The sequence below is a fragment of the Adiantum capillus-veneris genome, chromosome 28, assembly GCF_014529385.1.
Source record: "Adiantum capillus-veneris isolate H3 chromosome 28, ASM1452938v2, whole genome shotgun sequence".
In the NCBI taxonomy this organism is placed as follows: domain Eukaryota; kingdom Viridiplantae; phylum Streptophyta; class Polypodiopsida; order Polypodiales; family Pteridaceae; genus Adiantum; species Adiantum capillus-veneris.
Window position 1 is genome coordinate 60,149,748 of NC_140958.1, and position 24,719 is coordinate 60,174,466.

General features: G+C 41.0%; 1 protein-coding gene across 1 annotated transcript; it reads left to right on the top strand.

Annotated features, from left to right (window-relative positions):
• Positions 1-21,971: 21,971 nt before the first annotated feature.
• LOC147420524 (putative pentatricopeptide repeat-containing protein At1g69350, mitochondrial) lies at positions 21,972-22,382 on the top strand. The gene has a single exon (XM_086504554.1). The coding sequence runs from the start codon at positions 21,972-21,974 to the stop codon at positions 22,380-22,382; it is 411 nt and encodes a 136-aa protein (XP_086360680.1).
• The last annotated feature ends 2,337 nt before the right edge of the window (positions 22,383-24,719 follow it).

Here is a 24,719-nt window from a genome sequence, read left to right on the forward strand (position 1 = left end):
CATCCTGTGTGGACATCACCATCCTTTGTGGATTGTTCTTGTGTGGATTTTACCATCCTGTGTGGATATCACCATCCTTTGTGGACTTTATTTTCCTGTGTGGATATCACCATCCTGTGTGGATATTGTTAGCCTGTGTGGATCATGCATCTTCAATATCTTGTCTTAGTCCAAACCTCAAGGGGAGGATTGTAAAGTGTGAGCTTTGTCATAAGGTGTGAGTCAAGGAGAGGAGAGTGGATTTATCCCAAATACTATGGAGCAAGGTTGTAGAGCTACTCAAAGCTCATTTCTTGAATCAATAAACAACAACTCATTTGCACTACATGCTTGTCTATGGTGAGCTTGTGCTAAGCTAAGTCAATACTCAAGATTGTGTTTATGAGTCCAAGCTAATCTATCTTGGAACCTAATTCACTTGAGTGATAACCTTGCTTACACACACTCACACACTTGCACCATGTTTCTCTTTCATCCACCATAGCTAGCACGATCCAAATGCTAACAAGAAGGCTACTCTTCAAACATGTTTGAAGGGAAACCCCCTCTCTCTTCAAAGTATGCAAAAATATCTATATTTCTAAAGGTAACGAGGAGAAAATGGAGCAAGCCCTTGTCACTAAGTTGAATAGAAAGTGGAGAGTCTCCTAGAATGCCAAGCAATCGTCATATACGTTTAAGTGCTTGTGGGCCTACCCTCTATCAATCAAACAAAGCTACCTCATGTTGGGGTATAAAGCCCAATGTGGTCGCCCAGGTAAGTGGGGGGGCCGCCAGGTATGTACACATATTCTTTTGTAAAAACCTAATAAGAACTCACTATGCTCTACACATTACAGTAGAGCGAGTTCACCATATCGTCGTGCTCTTCTTCTCGCACTCTCTCTCGCGTCGCACTTCCGCTCGTACTCCTTCAACTGGTATCAGAGCTCAAATCGAGGCTCGGGGCAGCACTGCAGGAGGCTAGAGTCACCAGCTCAGATTGGAGTGAAATTCGATAGGCAAAGACACGGCCCCAAATCCTATGGGTGAGCCCAAAGGGCTCGGTGTTCTCAGAATTTCATTCTGAGGTAATCTCGGCCACCGTTCGGCTTCGACAAAGGTCTGCGTAGGCCATTTTCGACTACGTGGTCTCCGCGGGTGCAAATCCGACTCTGCAAATTTGGGGTTTTTCGGCCTACGACTGTAGGTGCTGAGGATATCGACACTCCCAGAGTGTTGATTTGTGGCTGTCTACACATCGAAGGACGGCTCACAGTCCTTGGAGGCGTGTCACATACGACACGGGCGCATCTACACACAGACAGTAGGCGACATCCACTAGTTCATCAGGTAGCTTGTGTTTGCTGCTTGATATTCCAGATTTCATCCTGACATTGCAGGTACTTCCACATGGGATGTATTGTCAAAGATGATGTATGTTTGTTGAGGGTTTGCTTGCTGTGAGTCACGCATCAAACAACCGCCGCAGCGGTTACAACATACAGTATGAAATTTGTGGATGTATGACTTTGTGGGAAGTCTATGTACTGTCAGATTTACTGCAGCCTTTGTTGAGGGTCGAGTGAGGTTTTATTGAGCTGGGGGATTCTCGAATGTTGAGATCCTTTCGGTGATACAGGTCTTGGAGCTATCCCTCGAGCACCCTTAGATAGGCAGCTAGGATGTATTGATTGTGAGGTAGACAGTTGGGATTGCATCTTTGCTTTACTGCCGTTGAGGCATTGTCGCAGTCTATGCTTATAGGACAGTGACAGGACAGTCAAAGACAGTACAGGTGCAGGACAGGTTTACCCACAGCTTACAGTGTCAGAGAGACAGTGTTTTTTGGTCTGTTTTTGAGTACACCAGAGCCATTTTACAAAGGAGACTCTGCCGAAATTTATGCAGAATCTGAAGCTTTCTTGGTTCATTTGACAGGTTGATATTGGTTCAGAGGTCAGTTTACAGGGGAAACTCTGCCGAATTTTTCCCAGGAAAGTAAACCACTGTGAAGCGTAGCTATGGCTGGATCACAGGACACTGCTCTTTACAATATCAAGAAGTTGGATGGAACCAATTTCCCATTGTGGAAGAAGCAGATTTGGCACGTGTTGGTACAAAAGAAGCAGATAAAACCTATAAAGCTCAAGGGGATAAAACCAGAAGATATGGACGAAGATGAACGGAGCGAAATGGATGAATTGGCACTTTCTACCATTATGCTAACTTTGGCAGAATGCGTTTACTTCAATGTAGCAGACGAGATGTCGGCTTATCAAGCATGGTTCAAGCTGAGTGATCTTTATGAGAAGCAGAGTGCAGCTTCACAGGTATACTGGCTTAAGAAGCTTTTTGACTTGAAGATGAAAGAAGGGACACCTATGTCCAATCATCTGAATGAATTCAACACAATCTACAGTCAGTTGTCAGCTCAAGGTGTCAAGTTTGATGAACCTGTTAGAGCCATGTTCCTGTTGATCACATTGCCGGAAAGTTGGGACACTTTTCGCACAGCTTTGAGTAATTATGCACCTCCAGATGGTTTGAACATAGCACGTGTAGAAGGAAGTCTGCTTACTGAAGAAACCAATAGAAAGACAATGGACAAAGGCAAAGGAACAGCCTTAGTTGTCAGGGGAAGGACCAAAGAAAAGTACAAAGGTGGAAAGAGGAATCAGTCTCATAGCAAGTCCCGTAGTGCTAAAGGCAAGAGTGACATAGAATGCTACCATTGTGACAAGAAGGGTCACATGAAAAGAGACTACAGAGAATGGAAACCAGAAAAAGGCAAAGAGAAAGCTGAAGACCATGGTGAGAAGAACAAGTCCTCAGTGAAGATTCAAGAAATAAATGTGACAAACACTGTTGCAGAGGATGACAGTCTAGTGTCAGGAGACATCTACTTCTTGAAGAATACAATGGACTCAGCTCTTCTTACAGCATCTGATGGAAATGCACTGAGTGACTGGATTATAGATGCAGGGGAATCACTTCATGTGTCTCCAAACAAGGAGTGGTTTACCTCTTATGTGACCACTAAAGATCATGTTCGGCTAGGCAATGGGCAGACATGTGAGATCTGAGGTGTTGGATATGTTCAATTGAAGTTTTAGAATGGCTCTTCTTTCACGCTGAAGAATATGAGACATGTTGCCGCAATTACAAAGAGCTTGATCAGCACAGGTTTACTTGATGATGCTGGCTATGTCACCACTTTTGGACAGAACATGTGGAAGATATCCAAGGGTTCTATGACAGTATCACATGGAGTAAAGTCTGGAGGACTTTACATGATTTATGTATCATATGTCTCTAAAGATGATCAATGTAACCGAGCAGCCGAACGTTTCTTTGTGGCATACCTGGTTAGGACATATGTCCAAGAAGGGAATGGAAATCTTGTCTCGTTCTGGTTATTTGCCTGGTTTTTCATTTAATGATTTTGAATTCTGTGAACATTGTCTGTATGGTAAGCAAACACAGTAGCCACATAAGCATAGAAGCAGTAGAAGAGATACACAATTGGCACTTGTTCATAGTGATTTGTGTGGACCTATGCCTAACCTATCTCTAGGGGGAGCTTCTTACTTTATGACATTTATAGATGATTACTCGAGGAAAGTATGGGTTTACTTTCTAAAGCACAAGGATGAAGCGTTTAGTGTTTTCAAAACGTTTGTGACACTTGTGGAGAATCAGAGTGGCAAGAAGCTTAAATGCTTACGCACTGACAATGGTGGAGAGTATGTTTCAAAGGCCTTTCGGGACTTTTGTGAGTCAAAAGGTATAAAACGTGAACTTACTGCTCCTTACAATCCTCCTCAAAATGGTGTTGCTGAGAGGATGAATAGGACCGTACAAGAGAAGGTCAGAAGTATGTTGTCTAATGCACAGCTGCCAAATGGGTTTTGGGCTGAAGCTGTATCAACAGCTGTTCATCTTGTAAATAGATCTCCTAGCAAGGTTTTGCAGAAGGATTCAGTGCTAGAGATGGTATGGTCAGGCAAAATTTCCTCATACAAGCATCTCAGAGTCTTTGGCTGTGAGGCATATACTCACGTTCCAAAGGAATTTAGGAACAAACTTGAGCCAAAGAGTAGAAAGTGCATCTTTCTAGGCTATGGTAATTCTGGTGAGATGGGGTACAGACTTTGGGATCCCGAATCTAGAAAGGTTGTCCACAGCAATGATGTTCACTTTAATGAATCCAAATATCATTCTAAACCAGAGAGGGTTGAGGAGATTAGAAGAGTTTTCTTCCAAGAAGATGGACCTGCACGTGCAAGACAAAATGTCAGGGCTCAACAGGAGCAAGGACAGGATAGAGTGGAACCACAAGTTGTTGCTGAGCCTGAGCCACCTATTGTGCGTAGATCTGGACGTATCACGCGAACTCCTGATAGGTTTGTTCCATCTATGAACTATGTCATGTTGACTGATTGCAATGAGCCTTCATGTTACAAGGAAGCAGTGCAAATGAAGGACTCCGGGAATTGGCAATTGGCCATGCAGTCAGAGATGACAGCTTTGCATAAAAACAAGACATGGAAGCTAGTTAAATTACCACAGGGAAAAAAGGCTCTACCTTGTAAATGGGTTTACAGGTATAAGATCACCGCTCATGATAGTCAGCCAAAGTACAAAGCAAGGCTTGTTGCCAAGGGCTTTAAGCAAGAACAAGGCAGTGACTTTGATGAAGTCTTCTCTCCGGTGGTCAAGATGACTACATTGAGATGCTTTCTTGCATTGGTTGCCATATTAGATTTGGTGTTGCACCAAATGGATGTCAAGACAGCGTTCTTGCATGGTGATTTAGATGTGGAAATTTACATGCAGCAGCTTGAAGGGTTTGTTGAGAAAGGCAAGGAAGATTGGGTATGCCAGCTGTTAAAGAGTCTTTATGGCTTAAAACAATCACCGAGGTCATGATACCATAAATTCCACAAGTTTATGCTTTCTCAAGGCTACAAACGTAGTGAGTTCGATCACTGTCTATATACAAAGAAGCCTAAGGATGGTAGTTGGTTGATCCTTATTTTGTATGTGGATGACATGTTGATTGCTGGCAAGCACTTGGAAGAAATTTCAGCTTTGAAGTCAAAGATGGAAAAATCATTTGACATGAAAGACATGGGTGAGGCAAGTCATATACTTGGTATGCGCATTGAGAGAGACAGATCAAAGAAGTTGATTTGGTTATCTCAAACAAAGTATATTGACAAGGTTTTGCAACGTTTCAATATGGAGAAGGGAAAGGCACTGAGTGTTCCATTTCCACCATATGTGAAACTTAGCAAACAAGATTGTCCTGTGTCTGAGGAAGAACAGGCTGAAATGGATAAGATTCCATATGCGTCTGCAGTGGGTAGTTTGATGTATGCAATGATTGCTACTCGCCCAGACATTGCATTTGCAATGGGAGTAGTAAGTCGATACATGTGAAACCCAGGCAAGAAACATTGGGAGGCAGTGAAAGGAATATTGAGATACCTGAAAGATACAAAGAGTATGCGTATATGCTATGGGAGTCAGGAGCTAAGTGTAAAGGGTTTTACAGACTCAGATTATGCAGGTGACTTAGACAACCGAAGGTCTACGTCAGGGTATGTCTTTACATTGGCTGGTGGAGCAGTATCATGGCGTTCTAGATTACAAGATTGTGTTACTCAGTCTACTACAGAGGCTGAATATATTGCAGCATCAGAGGCATGCAAAGAATCAATTTGGCTTAATCGACTAGTAACAGATTTGGGAATCAAAGAAGAGATGCCTGTGTTATATTGTGATAGTCAAAGTGCTATACAATTGGCTTGCAATCCAGTTTATCACTCAAAGACAAAGCATGTGGATGTGAAGTATCATTTCATCAGGGAAATGCTCGAGGATAAGAAACTTCAGCTTGTCAAAGTTCACACCACAGAAAATCCTGCTGATCTACTTACAAAAGGACTTCCCTCAGAGAGCTTTGCGCATTTTCGCAAGCAGTTAGGTGTAGGGTAGTACATCACTTCTCTACATCTCTTGTATATTAGCTTGTATAGTAGCTTCTCTCACACTTAAAGTACCACATTGGACTTTAAGTGGGAGGTTTTTGGGGTATAAAGCCCAATGTGGTCGCCCAGGTAAGTGGGCGGGCCGCCAGGTATGTACACATATTCTTTTGTAAAAACGTAATAAGAACACTATGCTCTACACATTACAGTAGAGCGAGTTCACCATATCGTCGTGCTCTTCTTCTCGCACTCTCTCTCGCGTCGCACTTCCGCTCGTACTCCTTCACCTCATGTGGCTCATTATCCACCAGAGTATGTGGACAAGCTCAAAAGTTAAAAGTCTTGGAGTATCAGATGGCATTTGCCATAGGTGTAAGCTACATGAAGAGTCTCTTCCACATCTTTTTGTTAGCTGTAAACACAATAGGCTTTGTTTAAGGGAGAGATAAAAAAAGTCCATTCTATTGTTTCATATCATATAGTTTGGAGATCTCTCTCCTTGGGTGAATGTCACTTTTCTGGATGTCCCTCTCTGAACCTGTCTCTCATAGGAGCTTTCCTATGGCACATATGATTGGAAAGAAATAAGGATTGGTTTGGCCTTCCTCACTCATCCTCTGTTGTACCTCTCTCCCTTAGTTTTATGGCTATTATGAATGAGATTTGTAGCTTGATTATTGATTCTCCCCAAGGTGATCTTAAGGATATGCAAAAAGCCTTTAGGCGGCAAAGATGGAGGCCATTCATTTCAACATTATATGGGCCTTCCAAATTATATGTAATTTCTAGCTACTTTGCTACTTTGGGTAGCCTCTCATGATTGTATTTTTGTCCTTAGGCCATTGCTCTTATGGCCTAGATAGCCCCTTTCCTTCCTTAGGGGCATTTGTACTTGCTTTTTTAAAACTAATAAAATTCATTTATATATAAAAAAAAAGTCTCTGTGTGTGTGTGTGTGGTAGGGCCACCGTTGGCAAGTTAGTGACAGTCTTGTTTTAAAAAGACTTATATTAGTTCGCAAATGGTCCCTCATCTAGGGCCATGACTTTTTTCTTTTGAAATGAAAATGCGAGTCTTCAAGTTGCGGAATGCCTATTCTTTAGTTTGCAAATGTGTCCCTTCCTTTAAGGGCCTCAAGTCTTCTTTTTCACCCTTTTGTTTTAAACCGCCAATGCGAGTCTTCATCTTGTTATAATAGGGTTTCCTTTGAAGCATTGACACGGAAAAATGATGAACAACTGTCAACAACAAAAGCAATCTGAGCTACTTTCTATTGAGTACTATAATTTGTTTTGGGACCATGGTTATCTTCAATGGTTTCTGACAATATATTTGTAATGTAAATGGTCTATGAACTTTGAGAATAGCGGAATTAAGAGAATTAGAGTGAGCATTTTTGTGAGACTACTTTGAGAACATAGAGGGTGAACTTAATTAGCGGTAGCAACATAACCATTATACTTAATTAACTTGGCATGAACAATACTTTTGCAAGAGAGAGAATTAGAGAACATGACAACAGTTGAGGACCGTATTTATGTGGAGTCGGTCCCCCCTCAACGGTCCCCCCTCAATAGGCTTTTGTATTATAGATTCTCCCATCAAGAGGGACTTGGTACAATACAATCTTTGTGTTCCTTGTGACCTAGGTGATGCAATGAATATGGAAAGATTCATGCATCACGAGCATAACATAAACTTTGTAAAAGCATTAACCATCCCCGGCGTCAGTCCCAAGTCCTCAAACACCTTTGAGGTGGAGAGAGCTAGCAGGGAATGAGGGTAGGGAAGAGGAAGAAGAAACATTCATAGGAGAAAGAAATAGTTCCTCACTTATCATCATTCTTCTTCCTTAGCATAGCAGAATAGCATAGTAAGGAAGATGAAGAAGATGGAAAGATTAAGCATTGGAGCATGGCTCTTGGTTGGATTTGCATTCCATAGCTAAGAGTGTTGGTGTAGGCTCTCAACTTCTCAACAAGCTTGGAGAAGGAGATGGAGCTCTTGCACTTTGTACTTCACACAATGAGAGTGTGTGCGTGTGTGAGTGTATATCTTGCAAGCAAGTCCCCTAGTTGCTTGGGTCGATCCCTTATTATAGCTCATGCTTTGTGCTCATTGGCTCTCGCAAGACTAGCCAATCACAAGCTTGGGTCAAGTCAAGCAGTAGAGGTAGTCCTTGGACAAGTGTCCTCCTTTCCTCTTTTAGAGAGAGGACTTGATAAATTACTAATCAATTAATTTAATTAGCTAAATCCTCATTGGACCTCTCTAAGGATCAAACAATAGGCTTTGGACACTCCTTGAGGGCAACCTAGCTAGGGGCTTGACATGTGTCCTTTTTGCCTCTTGAGCAAGGGGTTCCCTTTGGGAGAGAGAGAAATCATTCAACCACCTCACTTACTTGCATGGCTCCCCCCTCCTTTGTAGGCTTGCATGTTGACTTTCAAGCCCAAGCAACTTGGCCCCCTACTTGCTTAAGCACCTAGTCATCAAGCATATGGTTAGTAAGAGTATGGACTCACTCTCTACCATCCCCCTAGCCACAAGGGCTCGCCCCCTCCTTGTAGGGATTGACTTGGACTTTCAAGCACATGCCTAGCTTAAGTTGCACCTTAGTTATCAAGCATCTCATGCACTTTTAAATATCAAGCACCTCAAGCATAGGCCTAGCTTTAACCTAAGGTCTAAGGACTTTTACACTAACCATTGGAGGTCTTTAATGAAGCTAACCCTAAGGTCTTCCAAGCTCCATTATGCAAGCAATTTGAGTTTTCCACAATAGGTAGCCGATGTTGACCTGTGTGAGCTACTTTTGATTGTTGTTGATGTCTCTCTTGCGGAATTTGTCATTGCTTGTTGTTGTAGGCCATTCTTTGACTTGCCATTTTCTGATGGAGCTTTGTTTTCACCCTTGAAGGAGATAAAAGATTCTCTTGATAAGCATATGGAGACCTGTAATTTGTGCTCCAAGTCATTGTCAATTAATTTGGGTATACATTTCCTTATTTTTGATGTAGAAGAAATATATACAAGAAGATGATGTGATTCTAGATCAGGGTCTAAAACTTGGATGACCAAAGGGAAAACCCGGTGGGAAAAAAGTGCCTTTCGGATACGCTCTTATTGGAGTTGAGCATTTGGACTTGAAGTACCTGCCATGCAAGGTGAGTGCTTGGGAGAAACAAAGGAAGAGTGCCTAATGCAAGTGCTAATTATGGGACACTCTATATGCATATGAGAAATTTTTCAAACAAAAGCATGTAGTGTAAGAGAAAGAGTTGATGGGTGCTTCAAGGAACAAATGTAGCATGTGTGACATCAAAGGACGTCTCAATAGCTTCCACGTTTCCAAGAAGGGTTTCGGTGTAGAAGCTTCTCCACTCATTCCTCACTGTGTTGAGTGCATGAGTGTCTTTCAGACTTCCTCCTTCGCTTATCACTATACTACAACTTCGACTCTTATGCTCACCTATACCAGCATGAGTGACAAAACATAATTATACTCAACTCTTCCAGCTTGAGCAGTACCTAAAATAACTAAGACGCTTAGACCATAGAGAATATTACATGAAGGTTTGGGACTAATGCTTTGCTTATTTAGTGGCTTGGCTACCCAACTTTGACTTTTATGTCATGTATGTTTGATGGCGATTTGGACTTACCTGTTCAAGGCCAGAAACCCAATTCCATAAGTTTTGGAAATTTAGGCCTTTTCCATTGTTTTGGTCTTTGGATGCCACCATTTTGTCGAGTAGGTTGGCATATTTTGGCTCCTCTTGACTCGCTTGTCGTATGTTCACACTGCTGTGTGAAACAAGTTCTTCAGCTGCTGTAGAGACTGATGGATCCTTTGCTTTATCTCCCATGAGAAGCGGTTGTTGATAGGTGTGGGCTCCTTGTGTTTGAGTTTCCATGAGCGATTTTGGAACCCACCTTGTCCTGGTCCTTGTGTAACCGTCTTTGGCATTTTACCTTCTTCTATAATTTGATGGCTAATGGCTTTGGTATCGAGACCTGATCATTTCCTTTGTAAAAGTCTTGACTTTGTAGTTGATGATGAGGTATCCATTTGTAGATTACAGCAGCCTTGGTCGTTATGTTGGTTTTTGGTTGTCATTGCTTGCCTTTGGATAGAAGCTTGTGCTGGACAATTTCTCTTGGTTGTTCCAGATTGAGCTACAGCTTTTAGTAACCATATTTGAGTGTTACCTTCATAAAATCCTTGTGCTTTGAGTAGCTTGACTGGAATCATCCACTAATTCACCTGTTTGCGTTGGGTAGCTTCATTGAAGTCTGACTTCGGCACCCATACTTTTTGTGTTGCTTGCTTGAAATGTCTTTTCTTCAGCCCTTTTTGGTTGTTCTTTCTCCTGCTTGAGTTGTTTACCTTGTGTTGATAGTGCTTCTTGTTCTTTGTAGAAATCGCTGGTTGAGGTGGGTTGGTCCAGGCGATTACTTTAGGCTTTTTGGCCCAAACATTAGCATTTCCTTGGAAGTAGCCCTGAGCAGTGATTGACTCATTTGATGCTACTCACCTTGTCACCTTTTGTCGTTGAGGTTGAACTTGTGCTTCATGTATCCAAACTGGGTCCTTGACTTTGATGTGCTCTTTGGATACCAACACTTGATTGACATTATTTGGCTTCTTTAGGATGCTTTTTTGTGATGGAAACTTTGGTTGATAGACTTTTTACTTTGGTTTCCATTGCATTGTTGATGGTTTGGCTCTTGATGTAGAAGCTTCATTGGAAGTTTGATGTAGGCGCGTTGAAGGTAAAGTCGTCTTGCGAGGTTGATATACTTCAGTATTTACCTTTGCTTCTGCGATGGTTGGCGATTTCTTCTCTGCATGGATTTGAAAAGCTTCATGGAGTCTTACCATTGTTGTACTCCCCAATACTCAACTTGAGTACGGCATCTGCCATGCCAAAGCTAGGAATCTCCGTTTTAGAACTTGTGTACACTATCTCCTCTAGCTCTTTGATTGGTGGCTTTCCCATCATGATCCACGTTCCATAAGTCATTAGATTCTTTGTTGCTTCTGGATCTATCACAGATGAACATGTGATTTTGAGTCTTGTTTCTCCACATATGCTGAATTTGGTCATCATAGGAGATAGTCGATCTTCTTCCTTGTCCCTGTTCTTCTCTTGATCTTGCGTTTGCCCAACATTTGATGTTGAACTTGGAAACTTTGCTCCTTCATCTGCTTTCATTTGCGCTTTTTATGTAGTCGACTTCTTTGAAACAACTTTTGTCGATTCTTTAGGTATGTCAATGATGACATATTCTCATGGTTGCTCTGCTTCCTTCGCTTGCACCTTGGAAACATGCTCCAGAACGTAGCTATATGTCTCACTTTTTATGCTTTCACACTCATAAACTTCATTAGCTTCCTTCAACACCTTATTGTAAATAAGGGAATTATATCATAGCCATCTTCATCGCAAAAGTTAGTCAGGGTCACCTCATTTACACAGACATCAAGAGTGGCCAGTATTTGATCCCATCCAAAGGGTTCAAATAACTCCTCAGGAAATGGTTCGGGAGTATAGTGTGTGTCCTCCACAGGTCGATCGAGAATAAAATCCTCCTTCCTCAGACTTACACTCTTACGAGCTCCGTACATCCAAAATATGTGCTTTGCTTTCAAAATCAGTTGTGGGGTTTAATTCTTCCCCTGGGGTTCACTCTACATCTCTATAACTATGATCTTTGACACTAATTTTTTTTAGTAATTTCCTTGTGTATTGAATTGATATAGTCGTAGCCCCAGTTTTGTACCATTTTGAGCTGATGCATGAATGGTTTGCCCAATATGATATCAAAGTTGCTTTTCTTGTCAAAATTCATTATGGCAAAGGTATGCTCATACTCTATGCCACACGAGGATACAATGATTTGTTCTAATATTCCTATCGGTTTCTCCACATATCCATCTGCTAATTGCAGTTTCATTCACGTTTTTGTAAGAGCAGGCTTTTCCCATTTTTTCCATATTTCTTTGGTTGCAATGGCAATTACTGCCCCACTATCTAATAAAGCAACGGTCTTTATGTCTTTGTACTCAAGTGGTAAGGTGGTGTTGCCTTCTTCTCCTTCGCACTAGTCACCCACCTTATTTACTGGTACTGGCTTTGTCTGTGGCTTCTTATGCAAGGTTTCATCCATGTTTTTGTCTGCAAGTTGGTCATGTGAATGTATTTTCAGCCCCATATTTTCCAGGTTTTTGCCCATTTGGCCCCATAGATGCGGTCTAATTTTTAGTAGCTTTGAGAGATAAAGTGTGCATTGTATAGGAGAAGACATCAATTCATGTAAGCTCTTGGTATCCATCATTTTTGGTGTGGCTTTCCACTGAGAAGGTACCATTTTAGCCTCCGATTTTGTTTCAAGTTCTCCTATGAAAGATGGCAAAGTCTTTAGAGAGTCTGGTTTACTCTCTTCAGATGCGTCAGGCCCTACATCCTCGTATAGAGATCTTATATCCCCTGGGAAAAATTCATAATCCATGTTCAGGGATAGGTGCTGACTTTAAAGTAGCACTACCATCATTTTGGATTCTGATCGATTCCCACAAGGATTGTGGCCACGGTTCTTCTATCTCCGGAATAGGCATCATTGCTTGTGAACCCATCCCATGTGTGGTATTGGCTACTTCCCTTGTATCTAAAGGTGCCTCAACTCCTGGATCTTCCTCTTTGTTTACAATACCACGGCTCTCCAATTCCTACATTTGTTCGCGGATTAGCAACTCCATTTTTGGAGCATGTGGGATTGGTTCCATAAGAGCTTGGGCCTTTTGGACGAGCTCCTTGCACATTTGCAACCTCTCTTTTTCATACCCCGGGTGAGGGTACGTTAACCATCTATCCTCTTGGGTTTGGTTGTCCTTTAACCTAGCATCATAAGATTTCAAGATCGCATCTAAAGGTTCAAAGACTTTGTCGACCAAGACTGAACCTCCCGAGTTAGTATTTGACTCTTTAGGTCCCTTTGCGTTGTTGTTCCTTTCTTGCTCTTGTGTAAGCTTCTCTCTTGTTTGATTCAATTCACTTTCCAAAGCCGCTTTCTCCTTCAGCCTCTTCGCTTTCATTTTGTCTCGTTTGCCTTTCCATGATCTTCTTCCGAAGGTTCTCAGTGATATGTTCGCAAATTCTGTTTGAACAGGCAATGTGGCTTCTTCAGCTGGTTTGTTTTTGGCAGCTTCTTGAGCTTGAGCTCGAGTCATCACATTTAAAGGAATTGCGGGTTCTACCTCGGATCCGCTTGAAGAAGGCATTACGCCTACAACGTTCATTGTTGCTTTCCCCCTATAGTTTGGATTTTTAGCACAGTGTTGGCGTAGATGGTCTATCCCACAACGTTCACAAAATACAAATAACTCGATTTGTGGACCCTTGTTTGGACACTTTTGTGCCCAATGATCACCTCCACACTCATAGCATGGACCTTGTTGTTTCATAGCTGGTGATCTAGCCAATGGTTTTTCTTGTCTGGTAAGAATGCTCTTTGAACCATACTCCTGATTGGCTATGAATATGAGCGTATTCGTATCCATGGAGTACTGGTTTTTCATGGGTTGTGGCACATTTGCTGGCTGAGCATAGTTGACTACAAATCTACCATCATTCAGAAGAGGTGGTTGTTGCCCTAGCACATGTTGTGGATTTGGCTGAGTTGTACACCATGGAGTGGGATGATCCCCTCCACAAGTATTGCATCTCCTCAATTGAGGTTGTCATACAATTTGGTTCTGTATGTAGCTTTGGTTTATTCATCAAATCACTCCCTCGACCACTTGATCAATGATCGGTTCCCAAGGAGTTTGAACATATTTCTTTGTTGTTGATTTGCTCTTCGGAGATGAGGCACTACTAGTCGCGTTGTCTGTATCTTCAGTCACCTCTCCGTGGGCCTTACAATTATCAACTAGATAAAGAACTTCTCTAGCAACTTGCTCAAATGTCGTGCATCCCTTCAAATGTAGGTCCTTTTTCAGAGTTTCATTCCTCAAGCCCTCTATGAAGAGAACTGATAATCTCTCATCTTGCGGTAACTCTCTTACATGACATCTCTCAATGTATTGTTTGAAGCGAAGCAGAGATTCCTTCACTTTTTCATTCGCTTTTTGTTTAAAAGTGTAGATTTGGGACACTGTGTTGTGTTTGATTCCCCTTTTTGAGAACTCCTCTACAAACTCATGTAAGAGTTGTGCTATGTCTGGGAAATCATTTCTATTTAGAGGTTGGAACCATGTCAAAGCTGTTCCTTCTAATGTCAACCCAAGTCCCTCATACTAAGTATGGAAATTCACAATCTGTTCAGCTCTCAAAACTTGTTTGAAGAGAGAGTCATGAGCATATGGATCCCCTGACCCACTGTACTTTGTCTTGACACATTGTACCACTTGATATGGTCTTAATCGATGTGGTTTAGTCACCAATCTAACCGATTTGTGGTCTCTTGGAAAGACGTCTCTTGTCCTCTCCTCTAGTCTTGGAGAGAATCCTGGTGGAATCCTCTTTTCTGGCATCATTTTTGGCTCAAAGTAAGTAGAGATTGGAGTACCCTTATATGTATATCTCTGTAGGTCAATTGGATTGACAAGTTTGAACTCACATCCAAACTAATCTACCATCAAAACTTGCACTCCGTTGGCATCTGTATATGTGAATGCATAGAGGTTCTTATGGGTAGTCAACTCTCGAGCATAGGGCTCTACACACTTGTAGAAGATGTATGGATCTCCGTTTGTGAATCTATATAAGCCCTCATGAGTGTAATCTGTAAGAACTCTCATGGATTCATTGGCTTTGATGAATCTCACGTTTGGTTTGTTGATCAGAGAATGCCTCTCCTCTATGTGTTCTCCCAATCCCCCAGTTGTCGGCATTGCAACATTTCTTGCATTTTTCATGTCTTTGTGTAGAGTAGAAAACCTTGGTGGTGAATGATTTGTCATAGTCAAGGCTCACTCAAATCTCTCAAGATAGTACTTGACAAGCCCAACTTGGCTTAGTGAAACTTATCCCTTTTTGCCCCTGATCAGGTCTCTCAAAATTCAAGAATTTCATGTCTAGTTGTGTGGTATTGCCCGCAAGCTTTCTTCCTAGCTATACCTGACTCAATTTGGAGTTGTGTATCAAAAGCTAGAGCACTTTTAGTGAACTGCACTTGAAACAACACTCAAAACAGTATCAGGACCAGAACACAGGAACTTTGGCTTGTATCTTGGTCTCTAGAAGGTATTTTTAGCTCAAATTTGAGATTTGGGATGTTCTCAAGTATGTCTACAAGATCACCATGTCAGATACCCCCACTATGCTGAGGTACATGGATCGCGATCCATGTTCCCTGTCAAATATTTTTTCTCCAATTTTTTCCAAGTTTTGCATGTGTGTAGACAAGGTCATATGCAGACTATACACCAATTTTCATCAAATTTTGAGGTTGAGGTAAATGGATCGCGTTCCATGTTCAAACAGTTTTGACAATGTTTTGTTTTTGGCTCTTTTGACCGATTTTTGCAACTTTTTTGCATTTGGTTCTTTTGGGAAAGTTGTTCCAAATGGTACCAGTTATCTACTACTCAAATCTTACCCAAAAAAAGTTCAAAATTTTTTCATGAGGTACATGGATCGCGATCCATGTTTGGAAGCCAAACTGACATTTCTTGGTACCATTAGAATCATCATGTTTACTAGATGCTATGGTATCAAAAGTTTTGGACTTGGACAAGTTTTTGTCATTCAAAAGAAAGTTCTTCTGTCTGTCTCGTGGTTTTTGGCTATCTGCAAAATTTTGGTGGTTTGGTCAAATTTTCTTAATTTTTTGCTATGATCTCTTTTGGCAAAGTTGTTCCACTAGTTGTCAGGAATATACTTGTCAAATATTAGCCCCAAATGTCAAAAAGGTACATGGACCACGATCCATGTTTGACAGCATTTTTTCATGAATTTTGTTCTGCATGTTCTCTATGCCCTGTAGAAGCCAAATCTCACCCCTTTTTGAATTTGGATCCCAAAATCTCAAGATTTGTCCAATTTTGTGTCTGAAATGCCTGTTTTGCTGTTTTTGCCCTAACAACCAATTTTGATGTGATTTTTGAGTTTTTCTTTCAAGCAAATTTGATCAAAGCAGTATCCCAATGATGTACAGTGTCACTGATCACTTTTCACCAAAAATGGTCTCTGGGGTACATGGATCACAATCCATGTTCCTCCAAAGAATCTGTCCAAACTTTCTGGATTGCTTCTAGAGAGTCTACTGATACCTTTGATCCACAAATTTTTGAATTTGGATCACTTTTGAGGTCTCTACCATCAAATTTTTAGAATTTTAGAGTTATGGTCATTTCGGCCAAAATATGGTTTTTCACTTGTTTTTCCCTCAATCTTTTAGCCCAAATTTGAAGGTGGTAGTTTCTACTTACCCTACTCCTAAGTACTGAAATGAAACATGAAACAAAAACAAACAAAACGGTACAAAATAAAGTCGAAACGAAAAACTGTACAGCACTCTGGAAGCATAGAGGAAATCGAAGAATAAAATGATTTTGGCTATCTCACTCACAACCCTCTTTACTTCTCAAGAATAGACCTAGCAAGTCCTCGACTTCTAGACTCTATCAAGCACTAAACCCTGTGTCTAGCTGCTTCACTTCTAAAGTGTAGATGGAATGGAGAGACAAATCTTACTAAAGAACGCTCTAAATATGCACTAGGTCACTCACCATCTAAGGATCATATCCTTGGCAACGGTGCCAATGTTAGCGGGTCGCCACAACGGACGTCTGCAACATAGCTTTTTGGTACTAACGTAATGTCAATACTGAGGGAAGTGATTCGGATGGGGCACGAAGACTCTTTGAGATTGTCAATATTCTCAAGAAGTAAACATAAACAAGCAAACACAACAACTCTACAAGCAAACCAACACTCAATGATTAGGAAAATCCGCCTATGTCCTTTCTCACAGCTCTAGGTTATCACGCCATTTTGGTACTCGAACGGACTCGAAATGCAACGAACCTTTAGGAGGAGGTCTAGGACACCTAGGAGCACTATCCTAGCAAGTCTGGTCGCAATCCAACAAGGTACCAAAATCACGATCCATCATGAAAAAGGTCCTAAAAACTGCAACAAAACTATCCAAAAAGGTCGCCCTATGGTCTAGGAACACTCTTCTATGGTCAAAACAACTATAAACAATGATTTCAGCACTCAAATCTACATTTATAGCTCACAGACACATAGTCATGAACCTCACAAAACTGACAATGCTTAAACTTGAATTAAAGAGCAAAGAGAGAGGAACACAATGCAAGTTTTTGAATCGAAAATCGATTACCAAATCATTACTGCGATGATTACAAGTTTGGAGCAGCTCGTAGCTTGAGCGTACGTTTTCAGAGCTCCTTCTTCTCTAAAGATAAGCCTCTTTCACATTAAGGTTATTGACATTAAGGTTATTGACATTTATACCTAAAGCATTCTAAATGGCCAGTGGCCGGCTCACACGAACCTTTACAATTATCATGACATCATTACAACTCAGGGAATTGCCCTGCTACTCTAGAATCAGGATTTACATAGAGTATCACTACACTAGCTCGGACAATTAATAGAGTACAAATGTGTAGTCCGGCTACGTGTCCGGCTAGGTGGACGCCTGTTTGATCTGTTCTCAAACACTTGCCCCCTCCTTTGTAGGAGTTGTGAAGACTTTTTTGGTACACAAACTAAGCATCCAATTTAACTAAGCTTTGACCATTGGACACAACCTTTGAATTTTGGAAGTCTTAATGGGCTGAACCTTAGGGTCTATAAAGCCCATTGTTGCACATTGCTCTTTTGTAGATGGCCCCCCTTCGGATTCCTATTTTCTCTCCTTTGGATCCCTACTGTGGCCAGTCTACCAGCTTCTCCCCTGGCACTTCCCCATATTAAATGATCAGTTTAACATGATAAAATCATATAGGAGAATTAGATATTAGTTATTATGACATTGTCCATTGGCAAGAACTTTGCAGGTAAAGCAATCGAGGCTAAAGATAACTTCTACCTTATCAAAAGCACAAAAGTGTTGTACCAAACAATGAAAGCACAAAAGGATAAGTGGCATAACAAGATTGTTAAAGGAGGGAAGGTTGTCGAAGGCTTCTACTATGGCCAAGTCGAAGGAAAAGCTAATACATATAGCCTATTGGATCAAACATCTCTAGTCATGATCTACTCACATCTTGTAATGGCCATACATTTCTTGATGGAGCCTATTGCAGGATTCCTTAATCAATTCAAGTTATCTATTGAAGTATATGAGAACATATACAATAGCATGCCATATGATGATGATGAGAGCAATGATGGTGTATATATGTTACATGAAACGCAATTCTAGAACCCCTAAGTAGGAAACTGAATGTTTTTTCTCCTAGATAGAATACATCTTTTCTCCTCATGATTTACTATTTTTCTTGTTATTCTTCACTTTTGTTGCTCAGTATTTGAGATTGTTGTACATTAATTGTCAAGCTCTATACGAACTTGCCCCTAACTAGTACCAAAATAATACTAACCAACACCAAAAGGGACGTAACCAACACCAAAGTGATGACAAGCAGTACCAAAACTTTTACTGCAGCATTCTTTTCATAAGCTTATGTACCAAAAAGGAGCTAACCAGTACCAAAGGGAGCTAACCCAGTACCAAAGTGATGACAAGTAGTACCAAGTTTGGTACTACATAGCACCAAGTTTGGTACTTTCCTAGCACAAAATCTTGTACTGCACATAACACCAAGTTTGGTACTGTGCTAGCACCAAATTTTGTACATTTTCATCATTGTATTGACACCAATGTCAAGATTTCAAAAAATATGCTTTTAGACTATAAACTACTAGACAACATAAGAAAAAATGCTAGAGATCAAGATCCCAAGACAATGTACAAAAAACGCGGGTTTCCATTATATATTACGTGACATGATACAAAATTTCACCAAGTACAATAGTTTAGTAATCTCCTAGTTCAAGGGGATCAAATATGTAAGAGTAACCCTCCATCTATATGAAGTAAGCAACAACATACCTAGAAATATCATCTTCAATGTAAAAGATTGGGTTCTTACGAGTGTATGTTGTTGGGTAATGATCGTGTTTCCATATGAGAAACCACGGTAAAATGAGGTCCACCAAGTCAAAAGGGTACAGGCTTTGTCTACCACCATAGGGTAGTATGATCTGATTTCAAGACAGTTCTCATAGTTATTTTTGAGCGATTTGTATCTACAATCATCCACCACAATTGTGTTGCTGGCATCAAAATCCGGGTGCCTTGTCCACACTGTCCGTAGGTTCTTCAAAAAAATAGGCTTGTCGCCCACATTTTGGGCATGTGTGGAAACTCTGTCGTACTCTATCGTCAGGTCTCACAGTCTTCTTGGGAGAGTACATCTGCCATGCCAAATGGAGGTTAGAAGTATGTGTAACTTAACCTCTAAAACACTCAAGGCTCACATGAGTTACCTATAAAATACTTCTGCCTCACATGTTGGGGAAAGCAAGCGTTCAACATATCTATCATTTTTTTTCTTTTATAGCAGGACCACAAAATTATCTTGGCTTTCTTTCTAAGAGTTAGTATGAACTCGTGGGCATCTGGCCTTACAAGACCAATTAATGAGCTATAGACATTGACAATTTGTGCTTGGAGCTGCTTGTCCAAAACCCAAAGACCTTTTGGAGCCTTGTTGGATCTTTTAAATAATACCCCATTGAGATCAAGTACAATCAATTGCTTGGGTTTAATAGCCACATCAGCCTGCAAGCGTTGTGTTTGCCGGTGGCTCATCTAGCCATCAAGATTCTACTACAATACCAAAAGTCCAAATGAATGGAGGAAAATAGATAGTGCAAACAGATAGCGCAATCATCATATCAAAAGAAGAGAATTGATATGACACCCAAAAGTACCAATTTGCAATAGTACCAATTTGGTACTATATTGTGCAATACTTAATTTGGAAATGAATAGTAACATTGGAACACAATTACAAGTTGAACACACCAGAACACCATAGAGAGAACAAGAGATTAAATACAAAGGTCAAAAGCTAAATTGATTTAGTGAAATGAAAAGCATATTGTGCGAAATACATAAGCATCTAAGAAGGGCTACAGTTTGCATGCATGAGACAACTAGCCACTGGTGCGATTGTGCTTCTTTCTTTGCACACAAAAAAGATCCAGCAGGGTCGTCAAATAAGTGGAATCACCTATTTGGACTCTATACAACATCACTAGTGGTTCGATCCATACCGCTGTCAATGATGTCCACTTTTGCATCATCTGCTACCACTTCTTCCTTGGTATCCTTGGTATCGTTCCTATTCTTCAGATTGCCTACCTTCCCCCTTTCTACCTCTTACCCCTTTCTGGCCTATGCCCATTCCCCTTTCTTGCCATCATCTACCCCTTTCTCCTTATTAGAATCCACCCCATATTGGCCTCCCCTCATCCCCCTTCTTGGCTTCCAACCCCTTCTAGGCCTCCCCCTCATCCTCCTTCTTGGCTTCCACCCCCTGCTTGGCCTCTTCCCCTTCCCCTTTAGGTTATTCCACTCCCTTCTTGGCCGTTGTACCTTTTCCTTGCCTGTTATCATCCTGGCTAGTGTTTTAATCTTTGGGCTTCATGTCAACAACATCTGGTTCGACAACATCTAGCTCCACTATGTGAGGGACTTTACCTCCAAAATTTTCTTCAATCTTTTGAGCATCTTTGTCCTTGGAGTCACTATTTCCTTCATTGTTCCCCTTGGTCTCATAGTGATGTCCCTTATCAGTCTCTTTCTCTTTCACACTACCATACTTTAAATAATGGAGAACATCCCCTATCTCTTTAGTAACCTCATCCTCCTTCCATAAACGACTTGCAACAGACTTTGTGGCACCTTGCTCATCCTTGACCGCCTCTCCATTTCTTCCACTAGGCCCATCCACTACAACATCCTCTTCCTCTATATAAACAGAGAAAGATAGTGCATACTTACAAGCAACCTCACATTTAGTGCACGTAAGCATATGATTTACAAAACACACGCATACTTACTCTTCACAACATGATGCACACTGACCCAAGACTTTGCCACCACGAAAATCACCATAGTACAACCTGATTTTCCACAATGATCCCTACTTTGTAACAAAGCAATGAAGCAAAGGGGTGATATTGACATCGGCACTTGAGCATAAAGGTTCCAACAACCCCTGCATGCTCCAATAGCTCACCACATGCAAGACACATGCCAAACACATGGATCATACCCACTAAATCAACAACCTGGGGTCTAGGATATAACATGAATCTCTTCCCAAGCCTAACATCATCAATCATCTGCTTCACAAAGAGGGTGTGGCCTTGTGATTCCTTCCATGTTGCCTCCAACATATCAAACTCAGACTATTGCCAAACATCAACAATGCAAGTAGTCCCAAATTAGTAGCTCTAATGAGCACCAAAAATAAACCCTAGCTATCACACCATGGCTCTAATACCATGTTAAAAACAAGGATCAATCTAAGCTAGGGTGGATGAAATCTAGTACTTGGCATGATGTGTGTGTGTGTGTGTGTGTGTGTGTGTGTGTGTGTGTGTGTGTGTGTGTGTGTGTGTGTGTGTGTGTGTGTGTGTGTGTGTGTGTGCGCGCGCGCCCCTACTGTCAAACAATGTTACTCAAGCAAATTAGGTCCCAAGATGGAAGATTGGGCTCATAAACATGATCTTGATTAGGGGCAAGATGATCACAATTTACAAGTTCATAGATAGAGCATTGCATCAAGGAACACAAACTTAATTAGATGATTTTCCATTCATTTTTAGCCTCTTTTATACTTGGCCAGTCACACAAGTACATTGCCTGTGGGATTTTTGCCCTTTCCTCTCCTTCAATTTTCCCAACTTGACATCCTACTATCATAAAAAAATCAACAATATGCTGGTTGACATGTATCTGAAGGCCCAAAAGCTTGATGTTGCCCAAGTGCTCTTTAGTATATTTCCACACAGAAATTTTGTAACATGGTCTACACTGATCATAGTCGAGCATAGGAAGCACTTCATTGTGCAACAAATGAATTGGGAGGGCCTTCAACTGAATGAAGTCACCTTTGATGTGCTTATCAAATCATGCTCTAGCATTGCAGTCGAAGATCAAGTCGAATGGGTACATGATCAAGTTATCAAAAGGGACCTAGATATCGACCCATTTATTGGCAGCTCCCTTGTTGACATGTATGGCAAGTGCAACAACATGGAGGAGGCTCCTATAGTATTTGATGGACTACCTTACAAAGATCATGTGTCATGGAGTGTCTTGATTGTCATTTATGCACACAATAGATAGGGTGAGGAGGCTCTTCAACTGTTTGAAGGGATGGCGTAGAGAAGAATAGAGCTAGATAGGATTACATTCGTTTCTGTGATAAAGGCTTGTACCAACATTATTTCTTTAAAACATGGAGAATCCATTGATGGACATGTAATCGACAAAGGGCATGAATCTGATTTCCATATAGACAACGCACTTATAAATATATACGCAAGTTGCCACTATCACATGATATTGTAACGATTTTCAATAAGAAATATTGTTACCTGGAGTGTGATAATTGTTGGTTGTCCTCTATAGAGCACCTTCTCCTTGGCATCTCATTATTTTTAGAGCATGCTAGATTCAGGGCTCAAGACAAATGATGTGACTTTCATCAATTTGTTCTCCGCTTGCAGTCATGCATGCGAGGTTGAGGTGGCATGCCAACATTTTAAGTCCATACAACAAGACCATAACTTAGACACCTGCCCTAGAGAACTATAATTCTATGGTTGATGTCCTTGGTCGATCGCGACTTTTTAAGGAGGCACAAGATCTAGTGGAAAGTATACCTTTTTTGTGTGGATATTATCGGATGGACCTCCTCACTTGGCTCTCGTAATACACATAACGATGTGACATTAGGAGAACACTACTACTTCCTTCAGGTGCTCGATAAAGGCGGTTGTGCAACTACTTATACATTGATGTCTAACATCTATGCTAGTGCAGGTATGGAAAAGTATGCAACAAGAATACAAGAAATGAGAAGGTTCTTAGGAGTATGGAAAAAGCCAACCAAGGCTTACATTGAGGTTGAGAATAAGGTACATTCCTTCCTGGTTGGAGATGATAGTCATCCACGATCACATGATGTCTATGCTAAACTTAAATCTTTAAATGCAGCCAAGAGAGGGGTTGAGTATCAACATTCCAAGACCATCATTGCTAAAGACAAAGGAGATTATAGCTGTGGGCATTCGACGAAACTAGCCATAGCCTTTGGGATCATAAGCACTGTTCAAGACACAACCATCTAGGTAGGAAAAAACTTGAGGGTATGTCCTGATTGCCATAATGCAGCAAAGCTCATTTCCAAGAAGAAAATGCAAAAAATCATAATATCGAATCCCTACAGGGCCCACCAATTTAGGGATGGATTGTGTTGTTGCAATGGTTCTTGTTTGTGGGTAATAGCTACGAGGACTCCACCCAAAGCTGCTTCAAATGATGCTACAAGATTTATGTGAATGGTGTATCACCACGGAGATGAAGATTGCCTGACCGTCCTATCCATGAGAGACATTTTAGATCAGTAAGACAAAAGGGTACGTAAAATACTTTGAATTCTATACTCATTACTGATGACGCAGTGAAATGAATGTATTGAAAATTGCACTCTGTTGTGGGAATGTCACGTTACCTTATATCATAAAAATCAGGCAGGATGTGAAAACTCCCGCATACATGTTTTTTTTTTCTAAAAATAAAGATGGAACGACATCTAAAACTGAACATATTTCAAACGATCCATATCGTCACTTTATATGGTTCTTTAGTGTGACGTACATGGTTCAAAATTGGGGCATCACAATCGTAATACTAGAGACAATACCAATTAAGAAACAAAAAAGCTTGCTTTGGTGAAAAGTCTCTCTCTCTCTCTCTCTCTCTCTCTCTCTCTCTCTTTCCATTTTTTCTCTAGGGATATATAATCTTGTTGAATCTTCAAATCAAATGACACAGCCGCACTTACACAAATGACAAGAATGCACACAATAGAACGAAATTGAATCAAAGAATTACCAAATCTAAAAGCTAAGGACATATTTAGACATCAAAATTGGGACAAGATCATGGCGTTGTAAACGCAGGACCATGTCAACTTAAGGCAATAGGGTTTGTGGAAAAAAAATTGGCACAAGCTCGCTCTCTCTCTCTCTCTCTCTCTCTCTCTCACACACACACACACACACACACACACACACACACACACACACACACACACACACACACACACACACACAACTTTTCTCTTCTAAGTTCTTGTTTTCTCTTACCCTCTGACTAACTTCACTAACAAAGCACTCTAGTTTCGGTGTGTGAATAGCCTTAAGAACGGCCTTAGGGCTGTGTTGCGAAATTACAGAAGCCCTGTTGTGATTCTTTTAGCACGTCAAAAAAGCAATGTATTAAGCTATAAACCAGGGAATGTACACATCTCCTTATTTGGAGGCGAAATTCCTCCAATCATAAACCTTGGCTTCTCTGAAAAACTTTATCCAAGTTTTGCTTCTCCATTTGTGCACATGCAGGTGCGACCTATGAGTATCTTTACACCTCCTCACCCATTGATGGGGGTCGCGTGAT